Raw genomic sequence first — 15,840 nt, forward strand, 5'->3', positions numbered from 1 at the left:
TTCTGGTCACTGGGGTGTCTGCCTGCTTTGATTGTGCCATTAGATAAACACGTTATTGCAGCGTGTTAGCTCTGCATGGCAGCTCATACTTTGCATTTGCTGTCACATTCTGTAATTATTTCACTTATTTAATCGATGCGGTTATTACATGCACTAATAACTCTTGTGTTATTTAAGGCAACTTTTTATTGGATTCGATGCTGGTAAATGTCAGGTGCTTGACACCTGCTCGGTAGTGAATACGTGTGAATAATATATTCAGTTGCTGAACATCATGATCGTAGCCGTGGTTTTGTAATTGATAACAATTGCTCATTGTTCAGTATTAAATATCTACTGCTGAGTAGTACAATTTGTTTTTACTGACCTGATATCTCCATCACATGAATTGTCTGTGGTATCGGTCTGTTCCATTGGATCAGAGTTTTTTGATATCCCTTAATAATCATGCTGCCTTTTGACTAGTGTTGTCCCGATACCAATATTTTGGTACCGGTACCAAAATTATTTCGATACTTTTCGGTACTTTTCTAAATAAAGGGTACCACAAAAAATTGCATTATTGGCTTTATTTTAACAAAATATCTTACGGTACATTAAACATATGTTTCTTATTGCAAGTTTGTCCTTAAATAAAATAGTGGACATACAAGACAACTTGTCTTTGTCACGGCGGGGGGGGTCGCAGCTTACTGCGGGGTTCGTTCCCTCGGGAAGCAGACGGACGACTCCGGACAAGGCGTGCAGGTAGGAACATGATTTAATCTTCAAAATCAAAACACGTACCAAAAACAGAAAACAAGCAGAAGAAACAACGTGCCGATCACATGGGAAGCTAAGGCTACCACTTAGCACAGGAAGCATAGACTATGAGACAAGAAATACTAACGTAACAGGTTGCGTGTAGCAAACAATGAAGCCAGACTGAGCGTGGCGAGAGAGGTGAATAAATAGCTCTCTGATTAGTGGTCGACAACTGGTGAGCGTGCCGACACTAACCAGAGGCAGGTGAACCCAATTGAACCCCATGGAAACTAAAACAAACCCAGAGGTGCACAAACAGGAACTAAGGGAGTCCAAAACTAACAGAAAATAAAACATGATCTGCGCCACGAATCATGACAGTTTTTTAGTAGTAAGTAAACAAACAAAGGCTCCTAATTTAGCTGCAGTAACATATTGTGTCATTTTCTATTCTATTATTTTGTCAAAACTATTAAGGACAAGTGGCAGAAATTTAATTATTAATCTACTTGTTCATTTACTGTTAATATCTGCTTACTTTCTCTTTTAACATGTTCTATCTACACTTCTGTTAAAGTGTAATAATCACTTATTCTTCTGTTGTTTGGATACTTTACATTAGTTTTGAATGATACCACAAATTTGGGTATCAATCCAATAGCAACTGTGATGAAGTGGCGACTTGTCAAGGGTGTACCCCACCTTCTGCCCGATTGTAGCTGAGATAGGCTCCAGCACCCCCCACGACCCCGAAGGGAATAAACGGTAGAAAATAGATGGATGGAATGCAATACCAAGTCGTTACAGGATCACACATTGGTCGTATTCAAAGTCCTCATGTGTTCAGGGACGTATTTACTGAGTTTATAAACATAATATAAATGTAAAGAAAACAAAAGAAGATGTTGTGATGCCAAAAACATATCGAGGTAATCATAGTAGTATCGACTAGATACGCTACTGTGCTTGGTATCATTACAGTGGATGTTAGGTGTAGCTCCACCAATGGCGTTCTTTTCAGAGGGGGTACAGTACCAAATATGATTAATTAGTATCGCGGTACTATACTAATACCGGTATACCGTGCAACCTTACTTTTGACCCCGTCCTCATTTTCATCCCCTTTTCCATTCTTCTGTCTTTCACCTCTGCTCTCCATCCCTCCTTCACCCTCTTACTCGGAGGACTGAGTTGGCCCCCTGCCCAGACCCATTAGCCCCAGCCTTGCAGCCATGTGTTCATCACCAGCGATCATTACACCCAGCCAATGACACCACTCTAATGCATCATTAATGATTGATTAATGAGCTGAGCTCAGCTCAAACGGGTGCATTCGTATGGAAGAGCAGCCTGTAATGGCTGTGTAAGGCTTGCATCTGCTATTTTTCACCCTGTGTTCTGTTTATATGTGTGTTATGGATGTATGTCTCAATCTGCGCCTTGTCTCTCAGGTGGAGGAAGCTTGTCTGAACACTGTGGAAGAAGACAAGGTGACCGTTGCGGGGCGTGATGGCTGAGAAGAGGCTTTCCTCCACTCTTCTACTTCTCCTTGTCCTGGGAGGAGTTCTACCAATGGCACAAGGCTCTACTTACCTGTCCGGGTATCGCATGAGGGCTCGCCTGCAGAGGGATCGGCAAATGCGCAACATTCGACCGAACATCATCCTCATTCTGACCGATGATCAGGATATAGAGCTGGGTAAGTCCTTGTTTACTCCATTCATCCATCTGCCCACCATGATTATTCCATCCAGAAAGAGGAAAGTTGGCCTAATGCGGCCTCCTGGCACCGTAACAGCTGGCCTAGTCAAAGTCCCCATGTGCTCCCCTCGCCGTCCCCCATCACTGGCATGAAATACAGGCTCCCAATGCCCACTATTGTTCAGGTGCCAAACGCCAGCCAGCTCCCTACCCACTTAAGTCCTTTAGTGGCGTATTGGACTGAAGTGGCGGCATAATAGCCTTGGTGACATCTTTTGTCCTCCTCTGATGGCCACTGAGAGGACTCTCATTGAAAAGCAGGAATTTATGGTCAAGCATCTGTTTCCCCAAACAATTACCATCAGCTTGAAAAACTTTTACTACACAGGAGTCCAAACGGGTCACACTTAACCAAAAGGATTGATTCCTTCATCCCTGCACACGCCTTCTTCTTTTCTCTCCTTAGCTCTAATGCTTTGCTATCTAATGCCCTATGCTTCCATTTTTCACTTTCTACCCTTACTTGCTTCCAGTGGCGGGCCCTGCGTTTCCCACCTAGGCCTTCAGTGATTCAATGATTACCTCTCAAAATACCATAATTGATGTCACCACATGACCATTGCTGGAGAAATACCATACAGAAACACATTTACGCACTACTGGACATTGACGCACATCAACAGTGTACGAAACGGGTTATTTTCTGTCGCATTTTAAAATCAATAAACCCGCATCAGCAATTAAAACATATCTACGGAGCCCCTAAAGGGACATGGGGGAAATTGTATTTTTTATAATTTTATTTTATTTTTAATTTTTTTAGACATGTATCTCGAGAAATCATCTCGTGCGCACGAGAAAGTTTTTATAAAGTTATAAAAAAAAAAAATTTAATAATTTTTTTATTTATTTTTTTAGACATGTATCTCTTGTGCACGAGAAACTATCTCGTGCGCAAGAGATACATGTCTAAAAAAAAAAAAAAAAAAATTTAATTTTTTTTTTTATAACTTTATAAAAAGTTTCTTGTGCGCACGAGATACATGTCTAAAAAAAAAAAAAAAAAAATGTATATATATATATATATATATATATTTTTTTTTTTTTTTTTTTTTTTTTTTTTTTTAAATTCCCCCATGTGGTATGGTATGTGGTATGTGGTATTGTCAAAATTAAAATTGCAAAAAAACATTTTAAACGTGAAAAAAATAAAGAAATAAAATATCTGAACTCACATTTCATTGACAGCTGAGCTAGCTTACGGGGTTGGCCGAGATGGTCTCACAAGATGTAGTTTCTCTTTAAATATCCTTCTTGAAAATGGCCTTGCAAATATATGTGTTGTCTTGTCTCATCATCATCATTCTTGCCAACCCTCCCGATTTTCCCGGGAGACTCCCGAATTTCAGTGCCCCTCTCAAAAATCTCCCGGGGCAACCATTCTCCCGAATTTCTTCCGATTTCCACCCGGACAACAATATTGGGGGCGTGCCTTAAAGGCACTGCCTTTAGCGTCCTCTCTCACCTGAAAAGGAGACTATTATAAATGTCTCCGTTATCCATAGATTTATCTATAACCCATAAAGTAGGCAGGCACGGAGCTATTTCTCAGCGTGTGTTTATTCCAGCCGGCACGTTAATGCACTGACACACAACATCCGGATTCCCATCATGCATTGCTTCAAAACTACGGCAAGTAGTAATGTCCAAAAACATAACACAGACGAAGCAGAAGAACGAAGAAGAGACATGGCGACGACGAGTAAGAAGAAAAAGTACGCTTGCAAGTTCCAAAATGATTGGAAAAAATAATTTCACTTCATCCAGGACAGCTCGAAGGGGAAGGGGTATGTTGCATGCAAATTTTGTCGATCAGACTTCTCCATTGAACACGGTGGCCGAATGGATATACTCATTCATGAACGGATTATTTATATATATATATATATATATATAAGAAATACTTGAAAATATATACCCCCCCCCCCCCCCCCCCCCCCAAACTCCCGAATTCGGAGTTCTCAAGGTTGGCAAGTATGCTCATCATAAAAGATGCAGACGAGGCGTGTTGGCTGAGTTCTTAAAGTTTACTCCACAGCGTGCTCATCAATAACATCCCGCTGCGCATGCTCATCACTACTGTGGCATGCTGGGCAATGTAGTTCTTATGTTACCTGACTCATAACATCACTATATATCTGCTTTAGGCCATCTAGAAGGCCTTACTGACAACAACGCGTGATCTGATTGGCTATCGCAACTGTCTATCAACTGTATGTCCCCCTTCACTTACAGTGCACTGACGCCCGCATTGCTGAATCTGAAGGCTCGAGGCAGATTTGGTACAGCATGGCAACATAAGCGAGCTGAATTCTGATTGGATAAAAACTCTATAACCTAAAAACAACAGCACTGGAAGGAGCATAATATGACATGAAGAGAATATGAATACTTTTAGATATTTAGTGAGAGTAAAAAAAAAAATTTATATTATATTTAATTATGATCATGATTTCTGGTTATGTTAGGCCAGCAAAGAAGGCCTTGCTGACCATGACGGCACACCACTGCTTGCTTCTTCTTCTTCTTCTTTTATCGCTCTCACTCCTTCCTCTTCCGCTGTTCTCTCCCAGGCTCGATGCAGGCCATGAACAAAACGCGGCACATCATGGAGAAAGGCGGCACACATTTCTCCAACGCTTTTTCCACCACGCCAATGTGCTGCCCGTCCCGCTCCTCCATCCTGACGGGGAAGTACGTGCACAACCACCACACCTACACCAACAACGAGAACTGCTCCTCGCCCTCCTGGCAGGCCCACCACGAGCCACACACCTTTGCCGTGCACCTCAACAACTCTGGCTACAGAACTGGTAACCGATGTCAAAAGTGCTGTTCACGTACACTATATTGCCAAAAGTATTTGGCCACCTGCCTTGACTCACATATGAACTTGAAGTGCCATCCCATTCCTAACCCATAGGGTTCAATATGATGTCGGTCCACCTTTTGCAGATATTACAGCTTCAACTCTTCTGGGAAGGCTGTCCACAAGGTTGCGGAGTGTGATTATAGGAATTTTCCACCATTCTTCCAAAAGCGCATTGGTGAGGTCACACACTGATGTTGGTCGAGAATGCCTGGCTCTCAGTCTGCGTTCTAATTCATCCCAAAGGTGTTCTATCGGGTTCAGGTCAGGACTCTGTGCAGGCCAGTCAAGTTCATCCACGCCAGACTCTGTCATCCATGTCTTTATGGACCTTGCTTTGTGCACTGGTGCACAGTCATGTTGGAAGAGGAAGGGGCCCGCTCCAGGAGTTGGGCTTGTCCCCTTAGTTCCAGTGAAAGGAACTTTGAATGCTCCAGGATACCAAACATTTTGGACAATTCCATGCTCCCAACCTTGTGGGAACAGTTTGGAGCGGGCCCCTTCCTCTTCCAACATGACTGTGCACCAGAATAGAATAGAATAGAAGAATAGAATGGACTTTATTGTCATTATATTTGCATATAACGAGATTAAGGACTCTAACTTAAGGTGCGGTAGTGGGAACAAATATGGGATATAAATAAATTACACAAGAAGTAAAGATAAAACTAAGAATTGAAATAAATAGACTACTATCCAATAAAAATAATAAGCAATCCTGTACAATATACAAAATACTGTACAATATACAGAACAAGACAAGAGTACCGGAGTGATAACAATCAGTGTCGGATGTATTGCACTCGAAGGGTAATATTGCACAGTAGGGTATTAGGGTAGGATATTGTATAGGGGTGAATCATTTATTATAAGTTAGAGTTCAAGATGGTGACAGCTCTGGGAAAGAAGCTGTCTCTGAGCCTGGGCATTGAACCAGTGCACAAAGCAAGGTCCATAAAGATATGGATGACAGAGTCTGGTGTGGATGAACTTGACTGGCCTGCACAGAGTCCTGACCTGAACCCGATAGAACACCTTTGGGATGAATTAGAATGGAGACTGAGAGCCAGGCCTTCTCGACCAACATCAGTGTGACCTCACCAATGCGCTTTTGGAAGAATGGTCTAAAATTCCTATAAACACACTCTGTAACCTTGTGGACAGCCTTCCCAGAAGAATTGAAGCTATAATAGCTGCAAAAGGTGGACCAACATCATATTGAACCCTATGGGTTAGGAATGGGATGGCACTTCAAGTTCATATGCGAGTCAAGGCAGGTGGCCAAATATTTTTGGCAATATATTGTATGTGGCAAATAAATATTTTTTTGTGTTTTCTGCTGTTAGCCTTTTTCGGAAAGTATCTCAACGAGTACAACGGCTCCTATGTGCCCCCTGGCTGGAAGGAGTGGGTGGCCCTGGTGAAGAACTCGCGCTTCTACAACTACACTCTCTGTCGGAATGGAGTACGAGAGAAACACAGCAGCGACTATTCCAAGGTGTGATGGCATTTGACACAAAACTACCTTTTATAACCTTTTTTCTTTGAGATACAGGCTGTTTCTCGGCTTTCTGTTATGCTTTAAGTTGCCAGCACAAATGTCAGTTACAGTAGGAGCCTCCTCGTTGCTAGTTAGATTTAGATTTAGATTTATTGGTCCCCGTGGGGAAATTAATTTTCACTGACCGTTAGGGATGATGTTTGATAAGAAATTACGGAGTTCGAGCCTATTATCGAATCCTCTTATCGAACCGATTCCTTATCGATTCTCTTATCAAGTCCAGATAGGTTGTTGTATATGGAAAAAAACACACAATATTTGGTTTAACAAATCACTTCGCATTCTCTACTGCTTGCTACTATAGTATTACCATATCTGAGTTATTGTGCAGAAATGTGGGGAAATAACTACAAATGTGCGCTACATTTGTTAACCGTGTTACAAAAAAAATTTATTAGACTGATACATAATGTTGGATATAGAGAACATACAAACACTTTATTTATTGAGTCAAAAATATTAAAGTTTGATGATTTGGTAAAATTGCAAACAGCTAAAATGATGTGGAATTAAATGATGGAATGGATTAAATAAAGAAGTTAAACATTGTACTGATATGACCCAGTTTAAGAAGTTGTTCAAATGAATAGTGCTTACAAAGTACAAAGAAGAAGAATTATGAGAAATACTTTCAACTTTATTGAAAAATAAGATATTTTTCATCTCAGTATATTAATAATGACTGAATTAATTAATTACATGTTACAAAACTGTTGTATATATTAATTCACAGATATTTTATTATAAAAAGTTCAGTAAATTATGTATATATTTGTAAACGCTATGAAGTGGGAAAGGGGTAGGATTAAATAAGCTTTACTTCTTCCTACTCCTGTAAAGTGAAATGATATGAAACTGTGATGTATTATACTGTAAGTGTGTTCATGTTCCAAATAAACTAAAGAAATAAAGAAAGCACTAGTTTATTAGACAGACTTGCAAACTCTGTCGTGGCGTAGGCTACAAGATAACGTTAATGTTGTCAGACACATACAAAAAGGCTCACGTTAACGTTACCGTTAGCCACTGACTATGCTTAGGTAACGTTAGTCTAGCTAACATTACTGCAGTCCTGGTTGACATAAGAGGTAACGTTCCTACAAGTGAGCAGATATGGAAATTAACCGGCAACAGTTAACGTTAGTTACTCACCGGCGTCACCGCTACTGTAGCTGGGACTTGGGCAGCTGGCAGAAGAAGAGGGACGTTCTTCGTCGTCTCTGCCGCTGCTTCAACACGTGTCGAAGACACGACACGCTTGTTGTGCTTCCCCTCCTTACACGAGAGCAAAGCCTGGCAATAATAGCATATTGCCGCTTCCTTGTTTTTTTGGTGAAATGAAGCCATGCCTTGGAGCGCTTTTTCCGGTCCATTTTTTTTCCTGCTTTCCCCATCTGCGCCTAATGACTGAGCTACGTGACGTCATTTCTTGTGATGTCCCACGGGGCATTTCTTGTTGGGACGGGATTCGTTCCCAGGGATTCGAATAAAAAACAACTCTTTTTCTTTACTATAGTGGTCTCGATAACGGGTACCGGTTCTCAAAAAGGGATTCGAGTCCAAGGACTCGGTTCTTTTGTTATCGAACAACCGGGAAAACCGGTTTCGAGCATCATCCCTACTGACCGTACATTTAAACAATAAACATTACACATCATGGACAGAAATAGCAAAAAGACATCATACATGACCAACACATTTACAGGCTTGTCAGATAGGTCTGCTGTTTAGGGCGGCTATAGCTGCAGGGATAAGGCTTTTACCGAAGCGGGCTCTCCGGAATTTGATGGTTCTGTACCTGCGCCCTGATGGTAGTGGGATGATGTAGCGGTGTAGGGGGTAAGTGATATCCTGGACTATTGTGTTTGCCAGTCGATTGATGGACCTGGGGTTAGGGTTGCCACCCGCCCCGTAAAATACGGAATCGACCCGTAATTGGGACTAAAATGTTGCATCCCGTACGGGACGCGGTTTCTTCCGTATTTTCCTATTAAACACTGAATTAAATTCTCCCATCCTAGTCACTGCCTTTGTGTCTTTGGGCAAGACACTTTACCCACCTTGCTCCTAGTGCCGCTCACACTAGTGTATGAATGTAAATGAATGTTAGATACTAGTCAGAGGTTTTTAGGTGCAAATTGGCAGCCACAGTTCCATCGGGGTAGCTGTGGTTACATTGATTGATTGATTGATTGAGACTTTTATTAGGAGATTGCACAGTACAGTACATATTATGTACAATTGACCACTAAATGGTAACACCCAAATAAGTTTTTCAACTTGTTTAAGTCGGGGTCCACGTTAATCAATTCATAGTAAATGAAATGTAGCTTACCACCATTTAATGTGTGAACGTGGAGTAAATGAATGATGGGTTCTCAGTTCTCACTATAAAGCACATTGAGTGTCTCAAACAGCGCTATGTAAATCTAATCCATTATTATTATTGATTGAGACAACAAGAGAACAGAGTTGTTGAAGGACACTTTAAAGATCGTGAGCTAGCATGAGTAATGCTGCTCAATTAGCAAAGTTAGCACGCACCTTGTGGACGGGATTACTGTTAGATTTTTTCCCCATCAGACAAAAACAAACTCCTAACGCCATTGCTGCTTTTTTTTAAAACAAATGTCACATTTGGAGTCCAACGACCTGAAGCTAGGCGGCTAGCTAGTTGCTGCCAAGCTGAGGGAGTAAATAAAGATGCCCGACAAGTTGAATGTGCTTGATAGGTGAACGATCAGACATGCTTGTATCGATTTGCTTCGCCTGTGGCAAGCTGTTAGTGGAATTAATTGGCCACGGGCTATTTCTCATTCTCACAGTAGTACAGGATTAAGTGTGTGCCCTTGTAAAGTGGAACTGTACTTTTTTGGGAATTTTGCTTATCGTTCACAATCCTAATGAGAGACAAGAAGACAAAAGGTTTTTTGTTTGTTTTGCATTCCACACTGCAAAAAGTCCGTGTTCAAAAACAAGAAGAAAAAAAAAATACAAAAATTAGGGGTATTTTATTTGAACTAAACAAAATTATTTGCCAATAGAACAAGAAAATTTGGCTTGTCAAGACTTTCTAAAACAAGTAAAATTAGCTAACCTCAATGAACCCAAAAACACCTTAAAATAAGAATATTCTCACTAATAGGCTGACCATATTCTGAAATCCCAAAAAGAGGACACATATAGGCGTGGCAAGGCCGGGACTAGGTGAAAATTTGCCAATGATACTCGAACTTGCTTTATAAATAATATATTTATTTAAATAAAGCATTATTTCTCCTCTGTTGACAGAAGTGTTGGTGCTAGGAATTTTCAAAATGGGGTCCCAGGGACCCCACCAAGTCATAAACATGGGGTCCCACAGTACATTTTTGGGATACGGTCCCACTTTTTTGTAAGCGTTTTGAAAACAAATGACAAATGTATGCATTATCCTGTTATATCTCACTATAGAATGTGCGATATAACAGGATAAAAAGGTTGTCATAAACGTTACTTAATTCATTAAAAACAATAATACAAAAGAAAACAAATATGTAAATGTATTCAGTTATAAACATTCATTCACTTTCTTCTTTCCTTCATGGATCTAAACTTTACCGCTGCTGGTAGTTTTTTCTATGTTTTTATTTAATAAGTTGTAGGTGTATTTATTTCAGTATAAAAGTGAAAAAGTGTTTTGCTTCGGTCATGAAATGATGATAATGGTGTGCCAGGGCATACATACATTTTATATTTAACGCTTAAATCTCTGGAGTCTACATCAACTTCAGATCTATTCCTCATTTCAAAATGTTTTAGTTTTTTTATGTTGTTTTTTTGTTTCTTTGTTTTCCGCCCTTTTTTGTCAAACAAAACTGTTTTTTATGGCATACACACAAAATATGCAAAATCTTCCACCAAAAATATTTTTCAAAGTGGAATATTTGATGGGAAGTAATCGGAACCTTGGATAGGTCAATAATTCATAATAACATTGATTTTGATTCAATATTATGTTTTGAGCAATGACCGTTTAAAAGAAGAAAAAAAACAGCTTTGTTTTATTAGTCAACATTGCAACTTTTTCTAAATTACATTTCACCTTTAAGTTTTTTTATTTCACTCTTATGTTTTTATTTATTTGAATAGTATTTTTAGAATGTGACGTGGGCCTTTAAAACATTAGCTGTGGGCCGCAAATGGTAAAAAAAAAAAAAGAAATCTGCGTCCTTTCTGATTTCAATGCGTCAAAAAGACACAAAAAGTGCGTTAACGCCAACACTGCTTGACAGTATAACAAAATAAGTCACACTTATATTCTGTGACATTCACAGTTTTGGAAAAAAGTGCCGAGGTCCGGGGAAAAGAGGACGTATGGTCAGTCTACTCACTAATAACAAGTGCACTTTTCTTGGTAGAAAAAAAAAGAAGAGACTTTTTTGCTCAGTATGTTGAAAAATATTCTTAAATTAAGTAAATGCTAGTGCCATTATCTTGACATAATGATATGCGCTCGGCATTACATTTCTTGAAACCAGCAAACTTATACTAAAAGCTAATTTATTGTTCTTAATGGAAAGACAACAAGGCAAGTGCTTGTTACTCTCGGGGTCTCCTAGCTGCTCAGGCAAATCATATTGTCTAAAGATGCATTTTTCCATCGACAACATGACATCATCGCGCCAAGCGCGTGCTCTTTCAGTCAATTAGTGCGCATATACAGCCCGGCTCCCGGCCAAATTTTTTTTAATTGTAAGTTTGAAGAATTTATTTGAATGTGCATGAACTATTTCTGTTCAAAATAGTTTGAAATGTCACATGTTAAATGTTTAAATATTAACTGACAGTTTACTGTACTGTGCCAACTGTACTACTATTTGAGTACGTATTTTCTATTGTTTCATTGAAAATAAAACAGCAAAGTCCATTTGGCTGTCATCTGTTTTAATTATGAGACACATTTGTGTCAAAATCATGATTTATTTTTTTTTCATGCTTGAAATAAGAAATTATTACTTTGAATAAGTAGTTTTATACTTGTGAGTGTTGATGACACAGCTTTGCAACACTTGATATTCTGGTTTAAAGCATGTGTTCATTCATAGTTTTGATGCCTTCAGGGACAATCTACAATGTAAATAGTCATGAAAATAAAGAAAACGCATTGAATGAGGAGAAGGTGTGTCCAAACTTTTGGCCTGTACTGTATATAAAACGTTGATGGAGGGTTTTGAAGTTGTTTCAGAGGGCTTTGAAGGCTACAACGGGGACTCCCATTAGCCGCATTTTGCAAGCGTTTTTTTTATCATCTTTAGGATTCTATATAAAAAAATTTAAAAAAGCATGTCTCTCACAATAATGGTGAAAAATAGGCAAAGTTCCAAAAAAAGTGCAGTTCCCCTTTAAAGCTCATGATACATACTTTTTGACAATTCCGTTTTTGGCAGCTTTACTCACGTGCACGGTGTGTGTCTTCTTCACAGGACTACCTGACAGACGTCATCACCAACGACAGTATCAACTACTTTCGGGCGTCCAAAAGGATGTATCCCAACCGTCCTGTCATGATGGTTCTGAGCCACGTTGCACCGCACGGTCCGGAGGACTCCGCCCCACAGTACAGCACCGCTTTCCCCAACGCTTCACAGCATATGTAAGAACATGAGCAGCCTTCAAAATGCTGACAAAGCAATGTTATTTACTTTGTCATTCACACAAAAGGGTTGTTTCTTTCTGTTAATAATATTCTGGTTCCTACATTATATATCAATACAGTCTGCAAGGGATACAGTCCATAAGCACACATGGTTGGTCCACTAATAGTACTAACCTTTAACAGTTAATTTTACTAATTGTCATTAATTACTAGTTTCTATGTAACTGTTTTTATATTGTTTTACTTTCTTTTTTTATTCAAGAAAATGTTTTTAATTTATTCATCTTATTTTATTTTATTTTATTTTTTTAAAGTACCTTATCTTCACCATACCTGGTTGTCCAAATTAGGCATGATAATGTGTTAATTCCACGACTGTATATATCAGTTGATATCGGTATCGGTTGATATCGGTATCGGTAATTAAAGAGTTGGACAATATCGGAATGTCGGATATCGGCAAAAAGCCATTATCGGACATCCCTATTTGTAACAGTGTTAAAGTTGTTTATACGGCCACCCTCAGTGTGACCTGTATGGCAGTTGACCAAGTATGCTTTGCATTCACTTGTGTGTGTGTGAAAAGGCGTAGACATTATGTGATTGGGCCGGCACGCAAATGCAGTGCCTTTAAGGTACGCCCCCAATATTGATGTCTGGGTGGAAATCGGGAGAAATTCGGGAGAATGGTTGCCCCGGGAGATTTTCGGGAGGGGCACTGAAATTCGGGAGTCTCCCGGGAAAATCGGGAGGGTTGGCAACTGCTCTGTACTTCTCCCTACGTCCGTGTACCACTCCGTACAGCAGCATTTTAAAAAGTTATACATTTTACTTTTTGAAACCGATACCGATAATTTCCGATATTACATTTTAAATCATTTATCGGCCGATAATGTCAGCAGTCCGATATTATCGGACATCTCCAGTGGTGAACATTTGTGTTTTCTTTAACGAGGTTTTGGGCAAAGCCTGTCCTTGAGTCTGCACACATTCATCTTCACGGTTCATCTCCTCACATCCTCATACCCATGCTCCCATTTAATTTCACCCATAATTCAATAACCAATCCAATCATCTCATCTCCATGTTATCTCACTCTGCTCGCAGGATGTTGCTGGCAGCCCGGGCCTCCTTTGAGCGTAGCTTCCGTGTCGCTCCAGTTTATTTGGCTCACGTGCGCCATAGTTCACGCCAGTAGTGCTGCAGCAGTAATGAGCCCTGCTAATTTGTACCGTTTTGTCAGCGATGATCAAGCAGCGGCATGAACGTAGTCAATGTAATGCATAGCTAATGATGACAGCAGCATCCACCCACAGAGTCTTTGTCTTTTTGACGTTCCCTGCTTCCGACTGGTGCTGGTGGCTAATAGAAGGTCTGTTATTGGCCTCTGGAGACAAATTCAGGACCTGTAATTAGACTGCAGTTGCTCCCCTCTCCCTCTGACGCCCCATTCTTGTGATTAATCTAATCCCCCCCAGCATCATTAACCTGTGCCATGCAGGCTTTAGACACCGAATACTCTCAAAATCTGGCCCCAGTGCTTCCCTACTAACTTTTAATTGCTCCTTCTCCATACATTTGCATCCCTTGGCTTCTTTTTCCGTTTGCATATTCCTCCTGTTTTCAGCTACCACATTGAGAAAGAGAGAGAGAGAGAGAGAGAGAGGCAATGATTTCCTGTTGTCCTCTGTTGGTAAAACTTCTCACCTTGGCACCTTGATTACACAACATTACATTTGCTACCGCCAGCTAGGCCACGAGGCATTAACAGTTATTTAGAGTCTAATCGATCCCGTTTAAAGATGAAATTCATTTGCTTCTCGGGTCTCCTTGGTGATTTACCATTGTTTATTCCCAAATAATTGAAGAGCCGGTGTGATTTGTAGACGATATTGATCAGACTGTGCTCAAGCCCATTGATTGCACTGCTTTGCATTTTATACGTTTGGCAAAACTTCCCGTGTAGCATCGAATGAACATCTTCCCGCCGGCGTTGGGAATGAAAAGGTCAGCAGACATCGACAAAGGTCATTGCGACGAGGATGCCAGTGCTGACTTTTTGCTGCACTTTGGCCTTTTTTTAGGTCTAACTCAATACATTCCAAATGTTTTTTCGAATTTAGTATTGAATTTCCCCACAAAACATAATGAAAACTAGAGATGCCCGATAATGGCTTTTTTGCCGATATCCGATATTCCGATATTGTCCAACTTTTAATTACCGATACCAATATATACAGTCGTGGAATGAATACATTATTATGCCTAATTTTGTTGTGATGCCCCGCTGGATGCATTAAACCAGTGTTTTTCAACCACTGTGCCGCGGCACATTAGTGTGCCGTGAGATACAGTCTGGTGTGCCGTGGGAGATTATCTAAATTTACCTATTTAGGTTAAATATGTGTTGTTGTTGAGTGTCGGTGCTGTCTAGAGCTCGGCAGAGTAACCGTGTAATACTCTTCCATATCAGTAGGTGGCAGCAGGTAGCTAATTGCTTTGTAGATGTCGAAAACAGTCGGAGGCAATGTGCAGGTAAAAAGGTATCTAATGCTTAAACCAAAAATAAACAAAAGGTGAGTGTCCCTAAGAAAAAGCATTGAAGCTTAGGGAAGGCTATGCAGAACGAAACTAAAACTGAACTGGCTGCAAAGTAAACAAAGACAGAATGCTGGACGACAGCAAAGACTTACTGCGGAGCAAAGACGGGGTCCACAATGTACATCCGAACATGACATTACAATCAACAATGTCCCCACAAAGAAGGATAAAACAACTGAAATATTCTTGATTGCTAAAACAAAGTAGATGCGGAAAATATTGCTCAAAGGAAGACATGAAACTGCTACAGGAAAATACCAAAAATAGAGAAAAAGCCACCAAAATAGGAGCGCAAGACAAGAACTAAAACTCAAAATAAGTCAGGGCGTGATGTGACAGGTGGTGACAGTACACCTACTTTGAGACAAGAGCTATAGTGATGCATGCTTGGTTATGGTTTAAAGTCATATCCAATAATTGCAACGACTTTTTACTGGCAACTGAGTTTCTTTTTTTTAATGAGATCTGCTGGTGGTGTGCCTCTGGATTTTTTCAACGCAAAAAATGTGCCTTGGCTCAAAAAAGATTGAAAAACACTGCATTAAACAATGTAACAAGGTTTTCCAAAATAAATCAACTCAAGTTATGGAAAAAAAATGCCAACATGGCACTGCCATATTTATTATTGAAGTCACAAAGTGCATTTTTTTTTTTAACATGCCTCAA

At 40.0% G+C, this 15,840-nt stretch overlaps 1 protein-coding gene across 4 annotated transcripts in view; it reads left to right on the plus strand.

The window, feature by feature from the left end:
• Window positions 1-15,840, plus strand: part of sulf2a (sulfatase 2a) — a 184,757-nt gene that overhangs the window by 128,632 nt on the left and 40,285 nt on the right. For all 4 annotated transcript variants that reach the window (XM_061923865.2, XM_061923863.2, XM_061923867.2 and 1 more), the window contains 4 exons: window positions 2,196-2,443; window positions 5,079-5,318; window positions 6,721-6,872; window positions 12,401-12,570. In XM_061923865.2, the coding sequence (XP_061779849.2) occupies window positions 2,254-2,443; window positions 5,079-5,318; window positions 6,721-6,872; window positions 12,401-12,570 (752 nt within the window). In that variant the 5' untranslated portion in view covers window positions 2,196-2,253. The remainder of the gene's footprint in view (window positions 1-2,195; window positions 2,444-5,078; window positions 5,319-6,720; window positions 6,873-12,400; window positions 12,571-15,840) is intronic.

This window comes from Nerophis lumbriciformis, linkage group LG28, assembly GCF_033978685.3.
Source record: "Nerophis lumbriciformis linkage group LG28, RoL_Nlum_v2.1, whole genome shotgun sequence".
NCBI classification, from domain to species: domain Eukaryota; kingdom Metazoa; phylum Chordata; class Actinopteri; order Syngnathiformes; family Syngnathidae; genus Nerophis; species Nerophis lumbriciformis.